The sequence below is a fragment of the Phascolarctos cinereus genome, unplaced genomic scaffold, assembly GCF_003287225.1.
Source record: "Phascolarctos cinereus isolate Bilbo 61053 unplaced genomic scaffold, phaCin_HiC Scaffold_2;HRSCAF=192, whole genome shotgun sequence".
NCBI classification, from domain to species: domain Eukaryota; kingdom Metazoa; phylum Chordata; class Mammalia; order Diprotodontia; family Phascolarctidae; genus Phascolarctos; species Phascolarctos cinereus.
Window position 1 is genome coordinate 295,402,072 of NW_027555625.1, and position 23,581 is coordinate 295,425,652.

General features: G+C 35.1%; 2 protein-coding genes across 2 annotated transcripts in view; both read right to left on the reverse strand.

The window, feature by feature from the left end:
* Positions 1-3,885: 3,885 nt before the first annotated feature.
* The window catches only part of LOC110207382 (uncharacterized), a 73,629-nt gene continuing 53,933 nt past the window's right edge, over positions 3,886-23,581 (reverse strand). The window contains 1 exon segment of the mRNA XM_078150114.1: positions 3,886-8,154. Within this exon segment, the coding sequence (XP_078006240.1) occupies positions 7,183-8,154 (972 nt within the window). The 3' untranslated portion in view covers positions 3,886-7,182.
* The window catches only part of LOC110207378 (zinc finger protein 69 homolog B-like), a 34,002-nt gene continuing 22,003 nt past the window's right edge, over positions 11,583-23,581 (reverse strand). Inside the window, exon 6 of the mRNA XM_020984987.2 lies at positions 11,583-12,375. Within this exon, the coding sequence (XP_020840646.1) occupies positions 12,248-12,375 (128 nt within the window). The 3' untranslated portion in view covers positions 11,583-12,247. The remainder of the gene's footprint in view (positions 12,376-23,581) is intronic.

The following is a 23,581-nucleotide window of genomic DNA, read 5'->3' on the forward strand; positions in this document are numbered from 1 at the left end:
TACAAATAAAGTTACCTTGACTTGGTCATACAGGTCATTCGTAATTACTTTGTTTTATTCTGCATGTTTCATTTATATCTTAATACTTTTTTGAGTCTATGATGAGCAGATTCTTCCAAAGAGCAGGACCTCCTGAGGCATGGGACCAGGGGCAGCCCCATCTGGAAGAAATTAGGCTTACATCAAAACTTTATACTGTATTCTACAATATATGCTAAATGGATACATGACATAAAAATTAGAAGGAAAGCAGATCATTATGCCTCTCAGAGGCATGGGATAAGAGAAGGGGAAAGGGATGATAAAAGCGAGGGCAGATTAAGGGAAGCCATAATTAGAAGCAAAATAAACTTTTGAGGAGGGACAGGATTAAAAGAAAGAGAAGAAACAAGAAAATGGGATGGAGGGAAATACAGTTAGTAATCGTAATTGTGAAGGTGAATAGAATGAGCTCACCCATAAAATGAAAGCACATAGCAGAATGGATTAGAAACCAGAATCCTACAATATGTTGTTTACAAGAGACACACATGAAACAGAAAGACATACACAGAGTTAAAATAAAGGCTTGGAGCAGAATCTAATATGCTTCAGCTGAAGTAAAAAAAGGGAGGGGTAGCAATTATGATCTCAGACAAAGCAAAAACAAAAATTGACTGCATTACAAGAGATAATTAGGGTAACTACATTTTGCTAGAAGTTACCATAGACAATGAAGTAGTATAAAAAAATTTCATGGCAAGTTTCTCTGATAAAGGCATCATTTCTTATATACATAGAGAATTGAGTCAAATGTGTAAAAATAACAGCCATTCCCCAGTTTAAAAATGGTCAAAGGATATGGATAGGCAGTTTTCAGAAAAAAAAGCAAAAGCTATCTATAGTCATATGAAAAAATGCTTTAAATCACTATTAGTTAGAGAAATACAAATTAAAACTACTCTAAGGTCCCACCTCATACCTATCAGAAATGACAAATGCTGGAGGAGATGAGGGAAAAAATAGATACGCTAATGAATTGTTGGTGGAGTAGTGAACTGGTCCAAAGATTATGGAAAACTATCTGGAACTATGCCCAAAGGGCTATAAAACTCTGCATACCCTTTGACCCAGCAATACCAGTTCTAGGTCTATATCCCAAAGTGATTAAAGGAGAAGGACCCATATGTACAAAAGTCCTTTTTGTGATGGCAAAGAATTGGAAATCAATTGGAAATCAAAGGGATGCTCATCAATGGGGGAATGACTGAACAAGATACAGTACATGATTGTGATGGAGTACTATTGTGCTATAATGGTTTCAGAAAAACATGGCAACACCATTTGGAACTTATGCAAAGTGAAGTAAGACAATTCAGAGATCATTGTGCATAGTAACAGCAATGTTGTAATGATGATCGATTGTGAAAGACTTGGACACTCTGATCAATACAATCATCTAAGACAGTTCCAAAGGACTCATGATGAAAAAATGCTATCCACCTCCAGAGAGAACTGATGAACTCTGAGGGTAAATTGAGGTACAGTTTTCTCACTTCCTGGCCAATATGGAAATGTTTTGCATGATTTTATATGTATAATTGGTATATTGCTTGCCTTCTTGGTGGGTAGGGGAAGGGCATGGGACAGAAGGAGAGAATTTGGAACTCAAAATTTAAAAAGAAAAGAATGTTAAACATAAATAATACATTAAAAAAAGTTTCTGAGGCAGGGTTTGATCATAGGTCTTTTAGACTCCAAATGCAGCTCTTTCTCCATTGGGCCACCAGACAATTCAATCACTATCTTTTAAACCTCAGAAACAGTAAATCTGAATTTGGAAACCCACTTTTTAATTTTCTTTTGTTTTGGAAGGAGGGAGTAGAAGGAGTGGGTATAATCTGCCAGGAGGCAGATTTCAGTTCAGTGTAAGGATATTTTAAGGCACCTTGACTTGGAGCAGGCCAGCCCGTGACTCTTACTAATTGTGTGACCTTGGGCAAATCATATAAACTCTCAGTGCTCTAGGCCAGTGTTTTCCAAACTATTTTGATATAAACTCCTAGCAGTAAAAAAATCTTGTTTATTTATAATTTATATAAAAGTACTAGTATGTTAAATTATAAAACATACTGAATTCATATTACATTATGAATGTTATGAAACAAAAATAGATATTGAAAAGGAGATAAAGGTGAAAAATAATTTAAAAATATTTTTCTCAATGATATAAAACCTTTTAGCTCTCACTAAAACATTAATTTTTTATCTTTAAAATTTTATATTAGTAGCATACTCTATATTCTGAGCAGTTAATTCCTTTTGATGTCCTGTATTTGCTTCTTAGAATTTCTAATATGTCCCACATTGGCTGCTTAAAAGTTTTGGGTGATTTACCTAAATTTTTAACAATTCACAAAATAAACCACTATTTCCTCAAGTTTCTTTTAAAATATATCATAATCATAGCTACAATTATAGTTATAATAAATTAAAAAATTTAAATTATCCCACCTAAAGAAGGGTCAGATTGATGATTGCCACTAAAGTATGCATGGTTGCTAGCATATAGTGTAGGAGGGGTGTCTTCTGTTATATAAAGGTCATATTGGAGTTGAGAGACCAATTAAGACACTATTGCTATCATCTAAGGGAGAAGGGATGCTCTTTGAAATTTCACTTTCTAACCACCTACACTTTCGTCTCTCCTATCTTACTACCTCTAATCTAGTCATCTTTTTGAACTCTGGCCCCTTTACCCAATCTGACTTGCTTAGCCCATTTCACCCATTCTGGCTTTTCCTACTCATTACCCAGCCTTGACTTCTTCATAATCTCTTGCCCCTATAATGTTCTGCCTTTTCTTATCTGAGATGCCTAGTCCCTCGGTAAACTGCAACACACAATTTCTTGACTACTCACCATCAGGGTGAAGTCATGAAATGGATTTTACTTTTTGTTCTTGTGGTTCAGTCATTTTTCATTCATGTCTAACTCTTCATAACCCACTTGAGGTTTTCTTGGCAAAGATAACTATAGTGTTTTGCCATTTCCTTCTCCAGTTCATTTTACAGGTGAGGAAACTGAGGCAAACAGGGTTGAGTGACTTAACCAGGGTCACACAGCTAGGAAGTGTCTGAGGCCAGATTTGAACTCAGAAAGATGAGTCTTCCTGACTCTAGGCCCTGCACTTTATTTACCATGTCACTTAGCTGCCCTGGATTTCACATTATCCACTACTATTTTAAGTTAACTTCAAGGAGCAGCTAGGTGGTGCAGTGGATAAAGCATCGGCCCTGAAGTCAGGAGGACCTGAGTTCAAATGTGGCTTCACACCAAACACTTGACACTTACTAGCTGTGTGACCCTGGGCAAGTCACTTAACCCCAATTGCCAAAAAAATTTAAAAAAAAATTAAGTTAACTTCAACTGGACCTTCGATGCCACTTTAGTCCTTTTATTTGACCCTTAATGACTCTACTTTTCCAACCTTCTATATACTCTGGTAAAACAGGGCTATTCTGACTTCATAATGTCACAAATACATCCTACTTCCATATCTTTATTCCCTGTGTCTTCTATGCCATCCCTCTGTTTACTTGCTGAACTCCCACTCATCCTTTAAAACTCAACTCAAAGGCTTCCTTGAAGTTTTTTTCCTCATACTCCCCAACTAATAATGACTTATCTCAGACCTCACATAGGATTTCATTTGCAGTTTTTAAAAGTATTTATCATGTAATGTTGTATATTATACTTATCTATATTTGTATCAACCCTTTATTGGAATGTCCATGAAAGCCTGTTACTGTGTCTAATCTAAACTTTGTTATCTCCCCAGTGCTCTGCACATTGTAGGTGCTTAAAATATGCGTGTTGAATGATGAGATCATGGATCCATTGGAGTATCAAAATATGATTTTATATAGTATTTATTTAAAACCATATCATATGCAATAGAGAAACATTATAAACATTCTCACTCAAAACAGATTTGTTCACTTTCAACATTAATATTCACCATAGTTTCAGAAATGCAAGCTATAGCAATAAGGCATGAAAACAAATTAAAGAAGTATCTTTGTAATGAATAAGCTATCTTTATTTCCAAATAATATGTTATATATTTAGAAAATCCAAGAGATTGAGAGGTACCTGATCTCATCTGGTCTTAAAAGCTAATCAGAATCAGGATTAATTAATTAGTCTCAGAATGCATTAATATATGCATGACTATATTAAGTAGGGGGGCATAAGATAAACCTACAAAAATCATCTGCATTTTTTATGTATCATTAATAAAATGAAAGAAGAATTACAGGAAGAAAAATACTCTTTATAATAATTTTAAAAATCCACTATTGGGCATTAACTTACTAAGACCCAAGACATATATAAAGAGAATTTCCAAACTATATGACAGAAATAAAGAAAAATAATAACTGGAGAAATGGCCTCTAAAATGGTTGGAATGATGTAGTATAACAAAACTGTCACTATTTCTCATATATAATATATAGCTGTAATACAACATCAAGAAAGGTAGTGTGGCATAATGGATAGAGTGCTTCACTTGGAATCAGAAAGAACTGGAATTGAAACCCACCTCTGCCACGTACCTAGTTCTGTGACCATCGGAAAGTCACTTACCTTCCCTGAATCCCAGATAAGTTGCTAGGACAGCAAATTATAGATGGTTGCCACAGATCTGCAATTGAAGAGGGTATTCCCTCACTTAAATATACTAACAATAATGCTAATACTAAATATCAATTAGTCACTTTTTAGAAAGAGATAAAAACAATAACAAAATTTACATGGAAGCACAAAAAGAAAAAGGGTTATCAATGGGAACCATGAAAAAAAAAGGTTAATGAAGCGTATATCACCATATTGCATTTCAAAACCAGTAATAATCAAACTATCTGGTACTAGATTTAAGAAAATAGAAAAATATATCAATGGAATAGAATTATAAAATATAAATAGTTCTGACTACATAAGCTTACCGAATATTCCCCCAACTTTGTCAATTCCCATTTTATGACATTCTCCCTCATCAATATACCTTGTAGTATCTTATTCAATTCAATAAGCATTTATTAACTGTCTGCCATCTGCAACAGTCCCTGTGCCAGTAAGAAGCTCAGAGGGTGGGAAAACCAGATTAATTAAGTGTCAGGAACAAAAGTCAGGGAATGGTTTCCTACGTTATTTTAATGAGAACTTAATGGAGAATAGAGAATACATAGAAATGAAAAAAAAAATTTAAGCTGCTGAGATTCTAACATTATGTTCAATTTAGAGTGAATGTAAAGAAAAAATTTTCTTTCCTTAAAACCAAAACTAAAGTTAAATACAAGGTGAGGTAGCAAAGAGCAGATCTGTCCTTAAAATGAATTTTCTCAATTGGATGCATTAGTTCTAGTACATTTCCATAAAATGTCAGTCTCATTATTTTAGTTCCACTGCGTATTTAAGTCCATCAAATGGCTAATAAAATGGAGGAGGGGGGAAACAGGAAAGAATGCTATAGTTGAAATCCTCTATTAAAAGGCAACGTGCAAGAAAAGCCAGTACTTACAGGATTGGTGTCAAAGAAGATTTCTCTTAATTCATTATGTTCTTAGGATTACCCCCATGCATATTGGAATAATACAAGATGCCTTGAAAAATATGAGATAAACTTCAATCAACAACCCTCTCAAGACTAGCGTTAAGTGAAGTGTAAAAAAGGGAAATGTGTAGTTGCCAAACTTATTTGCCACCATCATGGAGGATGTTTAGTAAAGAATCCAAATGGAAGATTTACTATAAATGCTATGGTCCTCCATATGTTCCTGTTTGTGACTGACATTGTGTGGATTGCATTAAACCTGGAGCTCCTGTGGAAGATTTATCAAACATATGTGGATAATATTTGAACAGAATGAGGGAGCATGGATCATCTGTGATCCGCTCCACTGAAGGAAATACTCTTATCAATAAGATTACAGATCCATCATAGAATCAAAATAAAGTTTCTAATTTTCTATGTGGGCTGACCTGAATTTAAAGACTTTCTTACACGAAACATTCATATGGTTACTCTCTAAGACAAATTCCAGTTAATGTTAGTTTGCCTAACTATCCATACCAGAGGGAAAAAAAAGTGGCTTAATAATGCCTATTGTCCTGACTATTATATGCAGTTAGATGGACAGCCTATAAAGTTGGTTTATCAGTACATTTATCTTAGGAAGACTGCACATTAACAAAGAGTTAGGTCCAAGATTGAATAGGAGCACAGCAATCTCTAGGCTGGATTGAATTTGGGAAACGGTGCAGTCTTTTTGATGACTCCAAGCTTCTTCCTGAAACAAAGGCCCACCTTTTTAAAAACAATATTCTTTCAGTGATGCTGTATGGCTATGAACCACAAAATACCACTGTCTCCAAAGAATTCAAGTGGTGGGCATGAGTGGGTTGTGTAACACACTTCCCATCCAACAAATAACAGAGAAGTGGCATACAGGATGTCACAGTGCCACATGATCAGAAAAGAAGTTAGGTAGCTCATGTGGTGAAAGTGAGTGATAACTGATTAAGAGGCTACATGCTTCATTTGTAGGCATGCATAGGATTCACAAGAATCAAAGGAAGACTTCCAGCATGTTGGGTAGACTGCCCTGTGGAAGATTTATGGGAAGATAAAAGTTGCTCAGAATGAGCATCATTGGAGAGTATCCACATTAAGGAGATCACAGATCCATTAAAGTGCCTAATGTTTGATGTGAGCTGAAGTACATCTGAAGACTTTCTTACATGTCACTTTCATATGGTTACTCTCCATGATTGTAATGTTGAGTAAGTGCTATATTTTGCATTAAAGTTTTCCTACATTCTTTGTGTACATATTACTGCTCACCAATATGATTCCTTTAATGGGTAAAGGATGCTTGAAAGACCATAGGTTTGGAACTGGAAATAATCTTAGAGTTCGTTTTGCTCAACTTCCTTACTTTAGAGAAGAGGAATTAAGACCCAGAAAGTTTAAATAACTTTGCCCAAGGTCACAGGGTAAGTTGAAAGAGCTGGGATGTGAGCCAGGTCCTCTGATTCCAAATCCAACTCTTTTCACTGCCCACACTACCTCAGTGTTCTCTAGGATGAATTCTCTAATGTTGAGTATGGGTTGAATTTATAAGGAATTTTCCACATCAACTAAAATTTCTCTCCATTATGAATTCGCTGGTGTTTCGTAAGGGAAGATATGTGGCTAAAAGCTTTCCCACATTCATTGCATTCATAGGGCTTCTCCCCAGTATGGACTCTCTGATGTTTAGAAAGGGATGACCTATCAATGAAGGCCTTCCCACATGCATTACATTCATAGGGTTTTAATCCAGTATGAATTCTCTTATGTTGAGCAAGGTTCGTGCTCCGGCCAAAGGCTTTCCCACATTCATTACATTCAAAGGGTTTCTCTCCTGTATGAATTCTCTGATGTTGAGTAAGGTACGTGTTACGGCTGAAAGCTTTTCCACATGCATCACATGCATAGGGTTTTTCTCTAGTATGAACTCTGTGATGTTCAGTAAGGGATGACCTGTGAGGAAAGGCTTTCCCACATACACTGCATTCATAGGGTTTCTCTCCAGTATGAATTCGCTGATGCTTAGTGACAGATGACCTATCATTGAAGGCCTTCCCACATACAATACATTCATACGGTTTCTTTCCAGTATGAATTAGCTGATGTTGATTAAGGTGTGTGCTGCGGCTAAAGGCTTTTCCACATTCATTACATTCATAGGGTTTCTCTCCTGTATGGATCCTCTGATGCAGAATAAGTTGTGTATTCCATCTAAATGGTTTCCCACACTTATTACATTTATAGGGTTTCTCTCCCGTATGAATTCTTTGATGTCGAGTAAGATGTATACTCTGAATGAAGGCTTTCCCACACTCATTACATTCATAGGGTTTTTCCCCAGTATGGATTCTTTGATGTCTACTAAGGGATGACCTACCAGTGAAGGCTTTCCCACATTCATTACATTTGTAGGGTTTCTCTCCTGTATGGATTCTCTGGTGTTTATTTAAACATGACCTCTCATTGAAATTTTTCCCACATTCATTACATTCATAGGTTTTCTCTCCAATGTGAATTCTCCAGTGCCTGCTGAGGGATGACTCCTTATTGAAAGCTTTTGAACATTCATTGCATTTATAGGATTTTTTTCCAGTATGATACTGAATAAAGTCTAAGTGGTACCTGAACGAGTTTCCACATTCATTGTAATTATAAAGTTTCTTTCCTGAGGTGATCCTATTACATTTAATCAGGTTTGAATTCTGTTTGAAACTTTTCCCATGCTTATCAAATTTACGGAGATTCTTTTCTATAGGAATTCTTTGTTGTAAAGCAAATACTGATCCCAGTCTGAATTTTCTCACAAATTTATTACTTTCATGGTTGGTCACCTTGTTAGTTTTCATATGAGTTGTTGCCATTTGCTTGGAAGGTCTCTCCTGGTTGCCCTCTTGCTTCTCTAACATGACTTCATATTCCCAAGTTTTTCCCAACTTGAAGTCCTGGCAACCATCCCTTTTACATTTTTCCTGGGATAATTCTTCTGCAGAAATGACCTGCTTTGCAGTTGACTCCTCTATTTCAGGCCTAGTCTCCCAATCTGAAAGAAATAAAAAATGCAAATTTATCCTCTTTTCTGTACTGGGAAAATAAAACAGCAAGGAAAACAATCTTTGTCCTGGGAAGTCCTACTCTAAATGCCTCATTTAGGCAGGTGGCTAACAGGTTCTTGAAGAAGATGCCTGCCACTAGGATGCAAACTGTGGTAGCTTCGACCAGACTGGAAAGAATTCAGTTATGGAGATAGCCTTTAATGTGTCTGTTTCCCAATCAGCAGCATAGCTAAATCTGAAGAGGTTTATCATCAAGAGGTTGACCACTAGGTGATGGATCTTCTGAAGTATTATAGTATAATATCTTACATGGGTATAGCAATACACAATTTACAAAGAGCTTTCACATTCATCCACATTTAATACAAACAATCTAAGAGGTACACAGGGCAGATAATATCATCATTTTAATAATAAAACTGAGGCTTAAGAAAAGCAAATGACATGGGACAGCGGTGGTTTACTAGATAGAGCACCGGCCTTGGAGTCAGGAGGACCTGAATTCAGATCTGGCCTCAGACCAGGCACTTGACACTTACTAGCTGTGTGACCCTGGGCAAGTCATTTAACCCCAATTGCCTCGCAAAAAACAAAACAAAACACAAAAAAGAAGAGCAAATGACTTAGCCAAACTAGAACCCAGGGCTTCTGACTCTTAGTCCAGCACAGTTTCCACTAGAATATTGCCTCTCAAAAGTCATTAAGATGAAACTAAAGACACAGATAATAAAGTACAAAGCCAATTTAAATAAAGTACATATACAAGCCCAAACAATTAAGTCAAAATACAAAAAGAACTTGGAGAGGTGAGAAATCACACAGAATGAGAGAGGTGAAGAAAACTTGAGATAGGAAGATGTTCTGCTTTTCTTTTTTTAATTTCTTTTTTTTTTTTCAGTGAGGCAATTGGGGTTAAGAGACTTGCCCAGAGTCACACAGCTAGTGGGTTTTTATGTGTCTGAGGCTGGATTTGAACTCAGGTCCTCCTGACTCCACAGCAATGTTCTGCTTTTCTAAATGCAGTCAAGGAGGATTCTTGAAGTTGTAACCTTGGAATTTCTCACAGAACAATTCTAGAACAGGTTATTAAATAGATGAGTTGTAAATGCTTAGAAAATGAAGTGAATTCATGGAGCCAGTAAAGAGTCATGCAGAATAATTCTGTTCAGAATTTCATTTGCTTTATTAATAAAACTCTTAGATATGAAGAACGCTAGATTCTGAAAATCTAACATTCTGCTTTTTGGTATTTACACCACTATCACTTCTCAACAACCTATTCTACCCACAGATTCCTCTCTTATAATAAAAAAACAAATAAACAAAAAAAACCACAGCAAATTTAGCTGACAGAATATTCAATAATATGTACTCATAGTCCAACACATCCTTTCCTATAGGAAGGCAGTATATTGTATCATCAGTCCTCTAGAACCTATACTGGTCATTATGTTCAATCTTAATTATGTCTTCAATTCTTATTTTCATTTATATTCTTACTGGCATATATGTTCAATTGGCTCTGCTTAATTTGCTCTGTATAAGTTTGTATGTCTTCCCAATATTCTCTTATTTCTTCAGGCGTATATTTATAATTTCTTCAGTCATTCTTCAACTGATGGGCACCCAGTTTATTTTCAGTTTTTTGCTACTACAAAAAGCACTTATGTGAATATTTGGGTGCATATAGGATCTTTCTTTCTACTACTGACCTCGTTGGGATATAAGCTACATCAAAGGGTATGAACAATTTATTAACTTTAACCATGTAATTCCAAATTGTCTTCTGGAATGGTAAGATCACACTTACAACTTTACCAACAGTGTTTGTAGTATGTCTGAGTTCCCACAATCCTTTAGATATTGACTATTTTTTTTATTAGATTTGCCAATTTGATAGGTATGAACTAAAACCTCAAAGTTGTGTTAATTTGCATTTTTCTTTTAAATTAAAAAAACTGAACTTAACAAATACCCCCAAAATGAGCATTTCCATATTTATAATTTGTATTTTCATATAAAGTAGAATACAAAGGGAATTATATGCTAAACTCTAAGTTTCTAGTCCATATCACTTGCTTTTTAAAAATATATACATAAATAAATTTAATCTGTTAACTTTCAAAACTGTTCTGTTTATCTGTGCTTTCTTCTGAATTTCTTCTGTACTCCTCCGCATTTTTAAAATGTTTCAAAGGCCCTCCTTTTTCTTTTTTTTTTTTTTAGGAAACATCACCATTGATATTCCCTCTCTCTCCCTTTAGCCCTCTTGCCATTAAAAACAAAAGAAAAAAATCTTCTTGTTAACAAATAAGCATTATGAAGCAAAACAAATCCACATAGTGGCCACAAGCAAAAAAAAAAAAAGCAACCCCCCCCTCCCAAACCAAAACAACCAACTATGTCTTTTTCTGTACCTTGAGTCCATCACCTCTCTGCCAGGAGGGGGTGCTGTGCTCCACAGTCCTCTAGACCTGTTGTTGCTTTGAACAGAGTTTTTAAGTCCTTAAGTTGTTTTATTTATACAGATGCTGTCATCGTTTCAGTTCTTCTACTGGTTCTGCTCACTTCATTATGTATCAGTTTATATTCCTTAGGATTCCTTGGAATTGTCTCATCATTTCTTACAATGCAACAATACCCCATTATGTTCATAAGCCACAATTTATTCTACCATTTCCCAACTGATGGCACCCCTTAGTTTCCAGTTCTTTGCTGTTGTGTTGCGTTTTGTTTTGAACTTCAGGATTGGGAAGTTCACTTTGCTTGAGACATTTCCTATCAGTATTATCCTCCCTCTTAACCCCTACTTTTCCCTATCCCCTCCTGTATCCTCATTACATTTGATATACTGTTCCACCAGATTCTTTTCTCTTTTTGTTAAGCACAGGCACCCGCACGTGGGTGGGTGGGTGGGGGAGTGGCAGAGTTCATCACTCCTTCCTCCTTTATCTAGTTCAGAAAACAGTGAGGTTCATCTGATGCCTGTTCCCCTCCTGGCCCTTCCTGCATGTTTGTATACTATTCTCATATACCTCAATTATAAGAAATAGTTTCACTCCCTTCTTCTCTTCTATACTAGTGTATCCCATTTATGATACTTTTCCTTTCCCCTTCAAAAACCTTCAGAACAAAACCAAACCAGCCTCAGATCTCCTGTTTTTCTTATTTAAATCCCTCAACACCCTTTGAAGACATTAAGGTTCTGAGGGGACATTTGCTTTTTCACTTCCCATTAGAATGTTAGCCTTTCATCATCATATGCTATTTCCAATTGTTCAAATAAATTTACATTTTTACTTATTCATGTTTTCATTTCAAAGTTCCTACTTAGCGCTGATATTTTTATCAGAAGTGCTTGAAAGTCCTTTATTCAATTAATGGTCTACTTTCCCCCTGTATTATTATAATCAGCTTTATAGAGTAAGTTATACTTGGTTATAAGCCAAATCATTTGCCTTTTGGAATGCAGTATTCTAAGATTTCCTTTTATTTAGAGTAAAAGCAGTCAGGTCTTATGTGATCTTGAATGTGGTTCCTTGGTACTTAAACTCTTTCTTTATGGCTACTTGAGTATTTTTTATTTGATGTGGGAATGCTGGATTTTGGCTATAACATTGTAGGATCTTCTGTGGGACCTCTGGTATACCAAGGGTGGAGTGGTAGGAATGGTTTGCCCCAGGTACACGCAATAAGAGGGTGCATCATCTGTAGAGAATGTAAAAACAATAATAAAATCAACAAAAAGTTGGTCTGTTTTTTCATGAGCTCCATGAACTGGCAATTTTAAGCAATTTCAGTGTTAAAATACCCCTCCCTGAAAAAAATCTTTTGTTCGTCTAAATTGTAAACAATTGCTATGGTCACTTGAGTTTTAAAAAATATATACAAGCTTCACATTAGCACATTTTTGTTACTTATCCTTTAATAAACACTGTATTATGCATAGATGTTAATTCAGAAAACTTCAGTTCTATAGCTGATCCTTGACACACAGAGACTCTGATACAAATATTCATTTCAAGGATAAATTCATAAATGATTAAAAGTTTGGATTTCTAAAAGGAATCTTTTTTTTTACTTTAGAATGGATTAAAGTAAAGGGTCTATGAGTAGATCATGTCCATTTCTAAGTGCAGTTTCTGGTCCTATGTAGTTTTTCTATTTCAACATAATATTGGCATTCTGACTTATTTTAAAGATTTATATTTTATCAGAAAGGCGCCATTTTCCCTCTTACATTATTAAAAACATTTGCTGGATTCTCTTTAAAAGCTCATTAATGGTTCAGAATTGTTTGAGCTCAGTTTGAGGGCGGTTTGTGTCTCCAGCTCCTGTGGCACTATATATTCCTACATTAAAACAGGGTTTTTAAAATAAACAATACTAGTATAGTGATAGTAAAGATGAAGAAACAGAACTGGAGCTACTTAAATTCTGTTATTCTATGTGATTACATGGAGTTTTTATTTGTGTTTTAAATTTAAATACTGAAGGTGTAAATTGCAAGGTTTGTAATATTTTTGTTTGGTAAGCACACATTTTAGTTTATACATGGAATGTTTTGCTGAATTTTAATATCTTTAAAATTGAATTATATATTCTTTTAAAATTCCTATCTTTTTGTTTTAAAACTAAAGAAGGACTCAAGAAAATAAAATATTACATCAGTGGTGTGATTTAATAGTTGACTAAATTGCATGTTGTGCAGATATTTTACTTTGTTAATATTCACTTATTAGTTACAGGACAATTATTTACATAAAATAGTACTATATCAGACTGTAAGCAAAATTGTTAGGTAGACATTGAAACCACTGAATAAATGGTTGTGATTTTTTTGTACTGCAGGAAGTTTAAGGAACTTTTAAGGAAGAAATGATAGTCATTTGCAATACTGTTGTAAAACCAGCAACTAGTTCATGATTATTTTGAATTTTGTAAAGAAATTCAAAGTAGCTACACTACCCATTGAACATGAATATTTAAAAATCAATTTTGACAATCACTGACAAATTTGAAGACCTTAAGGCTTAAAGCCAGAAACTATTACTGAACAAACCACCCACTGTATAGGTATAATTTTCCCCTTTTTTCAAAAATATATCAATGTAATTAAAAAGTATTAAACCATTATTGTTTTCTACTTTGTACTATTTTAATTTTTATTTTTTTACTGGAACAATTATTGTTTTCTTCTATTTTTCCAATCTTTTAATTTTGATACTTCATGGAATCATTGATTTCTATTTAATCTATTCTAATATTTAGGTAGTCCATCTTGGCTGAAAATTGTGCATTTTTCCATATGGTAATTGATCATTTGCAGTTTTTGAAATCTGTTTATATCTTTTCAGCACTTATCTACTGAAGAATGGGTTTTGGTTTTTATATATTTTGGGTCAATTCCCCACATATCTCGGGTACTGGACTTTTATTTAAAATGTTAGATGCAAAGATTTTTTAAAAACTACTTGACTGATTTCTTCTTATTCTAGTTGCAATGATTTTTTTAACTCAAAAACTTTTAAATTTCATGTAACTGAAATTACTTATTTGATTTTTTATCCTCATCTCTACCCTTTGTTTATGAACAGCAATTGTGAAATGTGCCACCTATTTTCTAATTTTATAAACAATTTTTTATAGGTTAAGTACTCATTTGGAGTTTATTATGGCATAAAGTACTAGTCAAAACCTCTTTTCTAGCAAACTTTGCCAGTTTTCCCAACAGTTCTTATTTAATAGTTCTCATTTAATTTCCCTAATAATTTCTGTTCTTGGTTTTAGCCAACACTGGAATACCACATTCATTTGCTTCTAAGACTTACTTATCTAATCTGTTTCACTGACTTACTTTTCTAGTTTTTAAAACAACCAGTGTCTTTCATAAGTGCCTCATTTCTAAAACATAAAGAGAATTAAGTCAAATTTATAAGAACACAAATCATTCCTCAATTGATAAATGGTCAAAGGATATGAACAGGCAGTTCTCAAACAAAGAAATTAAAGTCATTTATAGTCATATGAAAAAATGCTCTGAATCACTATTGATTAGAGAAATACAAATCAAAACAACTCGGAGGTACCACATCACATCTATCAGATTGGCCAACATGACAAAACAGAAAAATGATAAATGCTGGAGAAGATGTGGGAAAATTGGAAGATGATCCAACCATTCTGGAGAGCAATTTAGAACTATGCCCAAAGGGCTCTAAAAATGTGCATAGCCTTTGACCCAGCAATAGCACTTCTAGGGCTACATCCCAAAGAGATCATAAAAATGGGAAAAAGAACCACATGTACAAAAATATTTGCAGCAGCTCTTTCTGTGGTGGCAAAGAATTAGAAATTGAGGGGATGCTCATCAATTGGGGAATGGCTGAACAAGTTGCTGTATATGAATGTAATGGAATACTATTGTTCCATAAGAAATGATGAGCAAGCAGACTTCAGAAAAACCTGGAAAGACTTGTATGGACTGATGCTGAGTGAAGTGAGCAAAACCAGGAGAACATTGTACACAGTACATGTTGTGCAATGACTAACTCTGATAGACTTAGCCTTTCTCAGCAATGCAAGGATCTAAGACATCTCCAAAAGAGTCATGATGGAAAATGCTATCCACATCCAGAGAAAGAACTATGGAGTTTAAATACAGATCAAAACATACCATTTGCCCTTTTTTTTCTTCTATTTTGTTTTATTTCCTCTTTCTTGTGGTTCCTCCTATTGGTACTAATTCTTCCTTACAATATGACCAATGTGAAAATATGTTTAATAGAAATGTATATGTAGAGCCTATATCAGATTGTACACTGTCTTGGGGAGGGAGGGGGAGAAAAATTTAAAACTCAAAAGCATATGGAAGTGATAGCTGAAAACTAAAAATAAATTAATAAAAAAGCCTAAATTAGCCTCTTTCTGATTTCTATTCATTGTTCTTAATTATGCATTCTAGGACCAAACAAATCAAGTTTACCCTCTCTGTTCCATATAACAATTTTTCAAATATTTGAAGACAGATATCATGTCCTGATACTCTTCTCTTGTCTGGGCTAAACATCCCAAGTTCTTTCAATCAATTATCTTATGGACTCAAGGGGACTCACCTCTGTGGCTGCTCTTGCCTGGATATTTTCCAGTTTATCAATGATCTTCAGAAATTGTGACACCCAGAAATGAACACAATATTCCAGAAGTAGTGTGACCAGGACAGAGTACAGTGGAACCATTCCCTCTTTTTCTAAGAAGTCTCTTAATGCCATCCAAAATCACACTATCTTTTTCGACTGTCATATCACAAGGCTGGCTAATATAGAGCTGTAATCCACTAGAACTAGATTTTTTAAAAAATGACAAAGTGCTATTTAATTCTCAACCAATCTTTACTTTTGAAGTCAATTTTAAAAACTCTAATGTTAGACCTTACATTTATCACTTTCAAATTTCATCATACTAGATTTAGGCCAATGTCGTAGCCTGTCAAAATCTTTTTTTCATTCCTGCTACTGTTAGTTCGCTCAGTTCTGTGTAATCTGCAAATCTGATAAGCATGCCATCTATACACCTTTATTCAAGTCGTCAGTAGAAATGTTAAATAGCCAGAGCTAAGCATAGATCCTTGGGGGTCTTCAAGGAATGCTTCCTTCCAAATTGACATCAACTATTACAGAACACTTTCTGAGTCCAGCCATCCAGCCAATTCTGACGCCATCTGATGATACTATAATCCAGCCCACTTCTCTCCACCTCTTCCAGAGTAATATCACGTGATACTTTATTTGTGGTATAACCATGCTGGCACTTTGCAACCACTACTTCCTTTACTAGGTGTGCACTAACCATATCTTTAATAATAGATTCTAGAATTTTTCCAGGAGTTGAAATCTCACATTCATTAGTCTATAGTTTGCAGACTCTATTTCCTTTTTTTTTTTTTTTTAACAAAATCAGAATATTTGCCTCTTAAGTCCTATAACACTTCTCCTATTTTTTATAATCTTTCAGCTATCACTGACAGTGGACTAGCAATAATATTTCCCGGTTCTTTTGATATTGTACACATAATGCAGTGCATAGATAATACATTGTAGTGGAGATAATGTAGTTCATCTAGGTCAGGTGACCTGAATTTATTAAGGACAACTAGGTACCCTCTTACTATCTCCTTTTCAACAGTGAATATCAACTTTTATTGGTCAGTTTTGTTCTATTCTTTCCCAACTAAAGGTCATTCTCTTTGGGGGGAAAAAAGCAAAATAACAGTATGGCAGTGTTGCCTTCTCTTGTTATCAATGTTCCATCCATGCCAAGTAAGGGTCCTGTATATTCTTTGGTCCTTCTCTTTTCCACAATATACCTACCTAAAAAATTCTTTTTGTTGTCCTTGGCTTTCTTCACCAGTTACAACTCTATCTGACCTTTAGCAATCCTTACCCTCTCTATATGATAATGCCTCACATTGTATTCATATATTACTACCTGCCTCAAACATATCTTTTAAAAATCTAAGTTAGTTGGTGAGTTATCTGTCTATGAATATAGGACTCTTCACATGACTTCTCTTTTTCCTCCTCATTGGACATTTTTAACTGGATGCCCTTCAGGCTTCTCAAACTTAACATGGCCCAAATCAAATACACTATCTTTCCCCTTCAAATGCTCCTCTCTTAAGAATTTCCTTATTATTCTTGAGGTCACCATTCTCCCAGTCACTCAGATTTACAACCTCAGTGTCATCCTCTCCTCTTTTTTCTCTATCACCCCACATGTACAACCAGTTGCCAGATGTTGTAATTTCTTTTTCCACATCTCTCCTATACATCCACTCTTCTCCATTTACACAGCCACTAACCTAGTCAGGTTCTCATTATCTCTCACCTGGATTGATATAATTGCCTTCTACATGGTCTCCCTACCTCAAATCTCTCCCTACTCGAATCCATCCTCCATTTAAACGTCAAAGTGACTTTCCTAAAGCATATGTCTGACCACATCATGTCCCTACTGAATAAACTTCAGTGGTTTCCTTTTACCTCTTTTATTTATTTAAAGCTCTCCACAACTTCGCTCCCTCCATACTGTCTTCTCACATTATATCCCACTCTTCATACACTCTACAATTTAGCTGTACTGGACCATTCATTATTTCTCACACATCACATTCTATCTCCTTTGTACCAGCTGTCCCCCATGCCTAGAATTCCCTCCCCCCCCACCTTAAACACTTTGAATCCCTGGTTTCTTTTAAGATAGAACTAAGTGTATACCACTACTAGATGCTACAGAAATCATAAAAAAGTGAAAAGGATCTACATGTACCAAAATATTTATAGTAGCTCTTTTTGTGATGGTAAAGAACTGGACATTGAGGGGATGCCTATCAATTGGGGAATGGCTGAACAAGTTGTGGTATATGAATGTAATGGAATCCTATTGCGATATAAGAAATGATGAGCAGAAGGATTTCAGAAAAACCTGGAAAGACTTACGTGAACTGATATAAAGTGAAGTGAGCAAAACCAGGAGAACACTGTACACAGTAACAGCAACTTTGTGCGATGATCAACTATAACTGACAATTTTTCTTAGCACTGCAATGATCTAAGACAATCCCAAAAGACTCCTGATGGAAAATGCTATCCACTTCCAGAGAAAGAACTGATGGTTTCTGAATGGAGATCAAAGTATACTATTTTTACTTTATTTTTTGGTAGTTTTTTGCCCTTTTGTTCTATTTCTTCTTATACAACATTTGTACAAATGTACAAAAATATTTCTAGCAGCTTTTTGTGGTAGCAAAGAATTGCCACCTGCAAATTAATTGATAAATTAAGGGGATGCCCATCAATTAGAGAATGGCTAAACAAGTTGTGGTATATAAATGTAATGGAATACTATTGTGCTATATGAAATGATGAGCAGGTGGACTGCAGAAAAACCTTGGAAGAACAAAATGATGAAGAATGAAGTTAGCAGAACTAGATGGTCATTGTACACAGTAACAGCAATGCTGTGACACTGATCAACTATGAAAGACTAAGCTATTCTGACCAATACAATGATGTAAGACAATTCCAAAGGACTCATAATGAAATATGCTATCCACCTCCAGAGACAAAATTGATGAACTCTGAGTGCAAATCAAAGTATATTTTTTATGCTTAATTTATTTTTCTTGCTTTTTTTTTCTTTTTGGGGGGTGGGGCTAGGCAATGGGGTTAAGTGACTTGCCCAAGGTCACACAGCTAGTGCATATTTTGTGTCTGAGGCCGAATTTGAACTCAAGTCCTCCTGACTCCAGGGCCGATGCTCTATCCAGTGCACCACCTAGTTGCCTCCCTTGCTTTTTTTTTCCCCCAATATGGCTAATATGGAAACATGTTTTGCATGGTTTCACGTACATCATTGCTACCATATTGCTTACCTTCTCAATGGGTAAGAGAGGAGTTGGAGGAGAGAGAGAATTTGGAATTCAGTTTCTTAAAAAAGAATATTAAAAAATAAAATGCTTTGTGATTGAGTAGAATTGTTTGTGTCTTCATAATTTTTTTCTTCATTTTCTAGGCCTCTTGGGAAATTTTTTTCCTGTAGAATTTGAGTCCATTGGATTCTGAATCATTTGAAATCTACTCACACAAAATCTCAAGTACCTGTTAGAGTCAGACTCTAACATAGTCTAACAGTTAGACTATGCCAAACTTTTAGGATCACAGAATCCTAGATTTAGAACTGGAAAGGACCACAGAAGTAATGTAGTCCAACCCTTTCATCTTAAAGAGGGGGACTGAGTCTCTGGGAGATTAAATGCCTTGACCAAGATTACACAGGTAGCAAGCCAGGACTCAAATGTAAGTCCTTTGACTCCAAATCCAAGACTTTCCATCATACCATGCTGCCCTTCTGGTCAGAGTCATTTTCACCACAGAAATCAAGCTCTCTCTATTAGAGAGAATCATATCCAGAATTTCCCCTTTGCTGGATCCTCTGTCTTTTTGAAGGATGAAATAATCATGAAGGCAAGTCAAGAAGTTTTTAGTTCCCCTATTTTTTGGTAGAGAATTCCAACAGGTGTCTAGATAATTCAAGTTTTCTATCACTGAATACTACTGTGCTATAAGAAACGATGTGAATAGTTTCAGAAAAACCTGGGAAATTTTACATGAATTGATACAAAGTCAAGGGAGCAGAACCAGGAGAACACTATACAGAGTAACAGTGACATTATAATGATGATCAACTGTGAAAGACTTAGCTACTCTGATCAATACACTATCCAAGATAATTCTGAAATTATTCATGATTCATGATGAAAAATGATATCCACCTCCATACAAAGAACTGACTGAGTGCAGATCAAAGTATATATTTTTTCACTTTATTTTTCTTGCTTCTTTTTGCAATATGGCTAATATGGAAATGTGTTTTGCATGATTTCACATGTATAATTGATATCATACTGCTTGCTATCTCAATGGATGGGAGATGGACTGGAGGAAGGGAGAGAATTCAAAACTAAAAATTTCAAAAAATTAATTTTAATAAATAGGTTTATTTTTTAAAAAAGTTTTCCATCACTACTATGTCATGCCTCTGATGTTTCCTGTACTTTTCACACATATCATCTTTCTATCCAAGTGTTCTGTGGTATACTCTAATGATAAAATTGTTTTCTGCTTCTTTCTCTCATATATTCTGTCATACTTCCACACTTTGGTTCTTGTATTTCCTCACATAAGCAATCACAGAAACAAAAAATTTCAGAACTGGAAAGGGCCTGAGAAGATATCTAATGCAACCCACACCTGAACAAGAATTCCCTCTACAACATATACCAAAAGTTGTCATTCATACTTTCCTTGAAGACTACCAGAAGGAGGGTACCAATTAAACCCCCTCCCCCAACATAGCCCATTCCACTTTGGGGATAGTTTTAATTATTAGAAATTTTTCTTGACCTCAAGTCTAAACTTGACTCTTGGGAACTTTTATCCATCAATCGTAGTTCTGCTCTGTAAGGCCAAGCAGAACAAATCTAATCCCTTTTCCAAGTGGGAGCTGTCATGCCCTCCCTCATTTTTCTCCTCCAAGTTAAATATACTCAGTTTCTTCAAGTGATCTTCATTTGGAATAATACCAATGCCCTTTAACATTCTGGTTGCCTTTCCTGTTTCCTTCTGAAAATGTTGCACCTAGAACCAAATACAATACTCTAGACATGGTCTGATGATGGCACAGTACAATGATACCGTCACATCCCTTGTACTAGACAGTACCTCTCTCTTAACGCAGCCTAAAACACATTAGCTTTCTTGGTTGCCACAACATGTTGTTGGCTGATATTGAGCTTTCATCTACTAAAACCCTCAGATATTTCTCAGAGGAACTGCTGTTTGGTTATGCCTCATTCATCTTGTAGGTGTGAGATAGAGTTTTTTGACCCAGCTATAAGACTTTGTTCATTTTTACAAAATTTCTTCTGCTGGTATTACCTCTCTCTCCATTTGATGAGTAAAATGCTTTCCAAGATCTTTTTTTTCTCCTTGTTTTAGCTGATTCCTAAATTAGCTTTCTCTTCTGAATCCTTTGCTTTCAATGGACAGCGGTGATAAAAACACCACTTACGCCTCTGTGGTCTTCAGTTTATTGCCCAAGACTGTAATCTTTGACAATGCTTCCAAGGTTGCTTCTGGAAGTATCACTTCTGCTCAGATGAATCACCAGTAGTAAGTAGTAGTCACCCATTTTGACAAATGTTGCGATTTTTTCTCTTATGGATTGGATATAAGCCCTAAGCAATAGACCTCTTTATTACTATTACCAAGCTGACAAATAGCTACCTCAGTGCCACAGAGGAAGAGGCAAACAACCATCGTTACTTTTTCTTCTTCCTCTATCTTTACGAAATGATTTATCTGACAGTAGTTATTTCCTGCTTAAAGATTTCCAGTTCTCTCCTCTTTGAGAAGAGCCTCAAATTTTTCTTTGTTCCAAGTGGACAGTGAAAAATCTTTTATATGTTCCACACTGTTTGATCCTGAGCATTGTCTTTCAAACTGCTTATGGGTGTTTGCATTCACCTTCTAAACCCCTTGTTAACACATTTAGCCTCTTTTACTTCGTGACCTTTTTAATTACTTTTAAAAAACCTGACAGTGCCCCCTCCCAACTACCTTTCCTTTCTCTAAATATCATCTGTCTTACCTTTTCTTACTTACCTTTCCTTATCAACTATCTTCTTCTCCTTTAGTCTTTCTAGGCAGGTCCTTCCTCCCTCATCCTTTTCCTTCTTCAGACAGAATCTTTCACATCTAGCCCTTCTCCTCCCTTAGTTCACGCTGTTCTTAACTTTTCCTCAAATTCTTCTAAATTTCTTCCCCTCAAATTCAATCTCTAACTTTATTCACTAGATAAATAATTCCAAGTCACCTCTACATTGTCCTTCTCCCTCTTATTTAACTCAAGTCTTTCTCTTGACTATTCTGCCATACAAACTTCACCTTCAGAGGTTGGAAGTAGGAAGAAGTTAATGTTAGGCCTCCTTCATTCTTATTCTTTTTTTCATTCTTTTCCATGGACATTCTTAACCTTTTGTTCCTCATATTTTTATTATTTTGCCTAGATCAGCAAAGTATCCCCTTGAGAGTTTTAAATGGTATCACTAAATTTGTAAATTAATTTATGTAATATTGCCATTTTATTGTACTGTCATCATCCAGGCATGAATAATGACTATCTCCAATTGTTATGTCTTCCTTTATTTCCATAAAGAATTCTTTCTAATTCTACTTATTTAAGTCCTGAGTGTGTACTGGTAGGTGTCACAAATGTTATGCATTATGCAGTTATTTTGAATGGAATTTCTCTATTGCTTCCTTTTCAATTTTGTTATTAATAATAATAAACAAAAAGGGTGCTTTGTGGGTTTATTTTGTACAGGGTGTTTGGAAAGTCTTGGTGTAGTTTTAAGCTTTTAATAACAGAAAACAGCTTGCAGTTTTCTGTAATTTCTGCTAACAGAAATTAAGACTTTTGGGATACCCTACTTTATTGAACCTATTATTTTAATTTTTTCATTGAATCTCGGGTTCTATAAGTAAAATATCTTACCATTTGCAAGTACAGATAATTTTACCTCATCTTTATCTATACTTATTTCCTTAATTTCTTTTTTGTTTTATTGCCATAATTAGATTTTCACTCTACATGAAATAATAGCTGGGCATCAGACAACTTTGCTTTACTCTGATCTATTAGGAAAGGTTCTATTGTTCCTCCATTACAAATTATACTACCTTTTAGCTTTGAGAAAAACATTTTTGATTATATTAAGGAAAGATTTTTATTATTATGTTTTTAGTGCTATTACTATAAATTAGTGTTGTATTGTGTCAAATATTGTGTGCATCTTTTCACATAATTATATGATTTGCGTTATTTTTATCAAGGTAACTATGTCTACTATTTTTCTAACGGTGAATCACTCTCACATTCTTGCTATAAATAAAACCTAGTCATAGCAACTATTTTGAATATGTTGCTGAAGCTTCTTTGTTATCATTTTAATATTTCTTTTGCTGCTTAACATCCCCTAGGTTTGGGTGTCAGGACCATATTTGTCCAACAGAAGAAGTTTGCCAAGGTGCCTTCTTTTTCTGTTTTTGTGAAAACTTTATGTATTATATCCAGATTTCAGTCAGTACATTACAGTCTTCCATGAGATCTGTGTTTGTCCTATATCTTCTCTAATTACTTCCATTATTGCTAGATAGTGATGGGAGATCAGAATGACTCTCATCCATGAATCTATTACACTCATTTGAAATGAATTCTTATTAGTAGTTGACACCTCAATACCCCCATAATTCTGCCATCTCAGGGCATTCCCCTACAAACAGACAAGTTGATA